The sequence below is a fragment of the Olea europaea genome, unplaced genomic scaffold (genome assembly GCF_002742605.1).
Source record: "Olea europaea var. sylvestris unplaced genomic scaffold, O_europaea_v1 scaffold67, whole genome shotgun sequence".
NCBI lineage: Eukaryota > Viridiplantae > Streptophyta > Magnoliopsida > Lamiales > Oleaceae > Olea > Olea europaea.
In genome coordinates, this window is record NW_019265079.1 from 708,469 (window position 1) to 711,251 (window position 2,783).

Genomic DNA, 2,783 nt, shown 5'->3' on the forward strand with positions numbered 1-2,783 from the left:
AGACACAGTCAGCAAAGCTTCTTACATTCCAGGCCCGACACCGGGTAGGGCTCAGGTACCTATCTTCTCCTCCTGTTTGTTATCAGAATGTAGAGGCATCTATTCCATCTTTGCAGTCAGCGCATTCAGATACAGAGGGCTCACCTCAGATTGAGGTTCACCAGCAGGGACCTTTTTGAAGATCTTCTTCTGATGACTTGGTGGGTTTGGATGAGAGGACAGAGGAAGATGGATTTATCCCAGTTGTTCGGAAGAGACACCCACGGGCTACTGATACTCCACATCTGAGCAGAAGGATCACTCGGAGTCAGTCACATGATACCTCCTCACATTCTCCTTCCCTATGAATGCCATCATTTGGAATGTGAGAGGTATAGCTACTCGTCGGCGCTTGAAGAAACTTATACAGCTTCATCAGGTTTATCTTCTAGTTATATTAGAGCCTTTTGCTCTGCGGCAGAATTTTACATATACACGACGCTATCTGTGCTTCGACGTGGGAGCTCAGAATGAATCGAATAAGATCTGGTTTTTCTGGAATTCGGGGACTAATGTTACTGTTATTGTTGATCATCCCCAGTTTCTTCACGTTAGAGTTGAGGATCCCAGACTAGCGCGTGCTATCTATTTGACTCCAGTCTATGCATCATGCAATGCTGCTATCAGGAGAGATTTGTGGGTGGGTCTTCACCACATCTCCCTTGATATGGACGATCCTTGGCTAGTTAGGGGAGACTTTAATGTTATTACACATGATGGAGAGCGCACTGGTCATAATACCCGTAATCGTGGCACTACTGCTTTCTCTGATATGATGTTAGACTGTGGTTTAGAGGATGCGGGTTTCATTGGAAACCGATATACTTAGACCAATGGTCGGGTCAGAAAGAGATTGGATAGGGTACTTATTAATTCTACAGCTGCAGCTTTTTGTCGACAGCTTACAATGAGACACTTGAATCTGACTTCATCCAATCACTCTCCTTTACTGCTTCAGTGGGTTTCTGATGATGATTTGGGGCCTAGACCACTCAGATTCCTCAATGTTTGGACCAAGCACCATGATTTTTTAGCCTTTGTCTCCCAGAAGTGGTCGTTCCCTACTCATCTCACAAGGATGATCGTTCATTGGGAGAAGTTCTTCAGGCTGAAACAGGGTCTGCGCTGGTGGAACCGACATGTATTTGGAGATATTATCCAGCAGGTGCACGATACTGAGGTCGGGGTTGATGAGGCTGAGATAATATATGATAGAGATCCTACACCGGAGCACCGTAACTTACTACATCAGGCCCAGGCAGTTTTGAACCGGACCTTGTCTATTGAGGAGGGCTTTTGGAAGCAAAAGGCCGGTTCACGTTGGGCATGTGAGGGTGATCACAATACTCGATATTTTCATGCGATGGTTCAGGGGCGTAGGATCAAATCGCGTATCAGGTCTATCAGGACACAGGCGGGGGAAGTGTTATCTACTCCTACTGATATTCAGACCTCGGCTGTTGCTTTCTACCAGGATCTCTTATCTGCTCCTCCATAACCCTTGGACCACATCCGTTCTGATGTCATTCCGAGGCTATTGACGGTGGACGATAATTTGGCACTAAACCGTCCCCCTTTGATTCATGAGGTACGAGAAGCAGTTTTCAGTATTGATGCTAACAGTGTCGCTGGTCCGAATGGCTTCTCATCCCTATTCTTCCAGCATTGCTAGGATATCATTCAGGAGGATGTTTATAGGGCGGTATTGGATTTCTTTGATGGTGGTCATCTTCCACGGGGGTTTTGCTGCTACTTCTATTGTCTTGCTACCTAAGAAGGATGGTGCTTGCAGATGGACTGAATTCAGACCAATCAATTTATGCATAGTGTTCAATAAGATTATTACTAAGCTTTTGAACACTCGGTTCAGTACACTGCTACCGCGCATTATTTCCTCTCTACAGAGCGGTTTCATCCCAGGCCGTCTGATTAGAGATAATGTTTTATTAGCTTAAGAGCTTCTCTACACTTTGGATGATAGAGTGCGAGGGGGAAACACTATGCTGAAGTTAGACATGGCTAAAGCATATGATCGCATGGATTGGGGCTTCATTTATTCTGTATTGGAGGCATTTGGATTTGATCAGATCTGGATTGACAGAATCAGGCGGTGCGTTTCGGAGTGTCATTTCTCCGTACTCCTAAATGGCCAGCCATGTGGTTTCTTTCCCTCCTCACAAGGACTCAGACAGGGTGATCCTATCTCCCCATCCTTGTTCGTCATTGCAGCAGACTACTTCTCACGCTTGCTCACTCAGAGGTTTCAACAGTATCCCAGTATGTGTTATCGACATGGAGGCAGTGCTCTTGTCTCACATCTCTCATTTGCTGACGATATGATCATCTTTCCCAACGGTTAGAAACAGTCTATCAGGAGGGTCTTAGACTGCTTGTAGCACTATGAAGGTGTTTCTGGCCAATTGGTGAATAGAGACAAGAGCGGTATTATACTATCCAGACGGGCATCCACTAGTCAGATTAGACGACTAGAGATTTTGACTGGCTTCAGACATCAGCAGTAGCCTTTCACTTACTTGGGTGTCCCCTTATTCAAGGGGACTAAGAAGAGCTTCCTTTATGATTACCTTATCCAGAAGATAAGGGATAGGATATCAGGTTGGGCCTCACGATTACTATCGCCTGGGGGTCATATTACATTACTGAGGTCAGTACTTTCTTCCATACCTTTACATCTTCTTCAGATTATGCAGCCACCCAAGGCAGTGCTGAAGAAACTTGAGAGC

At 45.6% G+C, this 2,783-nt stretch overlaps 1 protein-coding gene across 1 annotated transcript; it reads left to right on the top strand.

The window, feature by feature from the left end:
• The first annotated feature begins 946 nt into the window (after window positions 1-946).
• Window positions 947-1,537, top strand: LOC111390276. The gene has a single exon (XM_023015296.1). It carries the CDS (start codon window positions 947-949, stop codon window positions 1,535-1,537), a length of 591 nt encoding a protein of 196 aa, XP_022871064.1.
• Window positions 1,538-2,783: the final 1,246 nt, after the last annotated feature.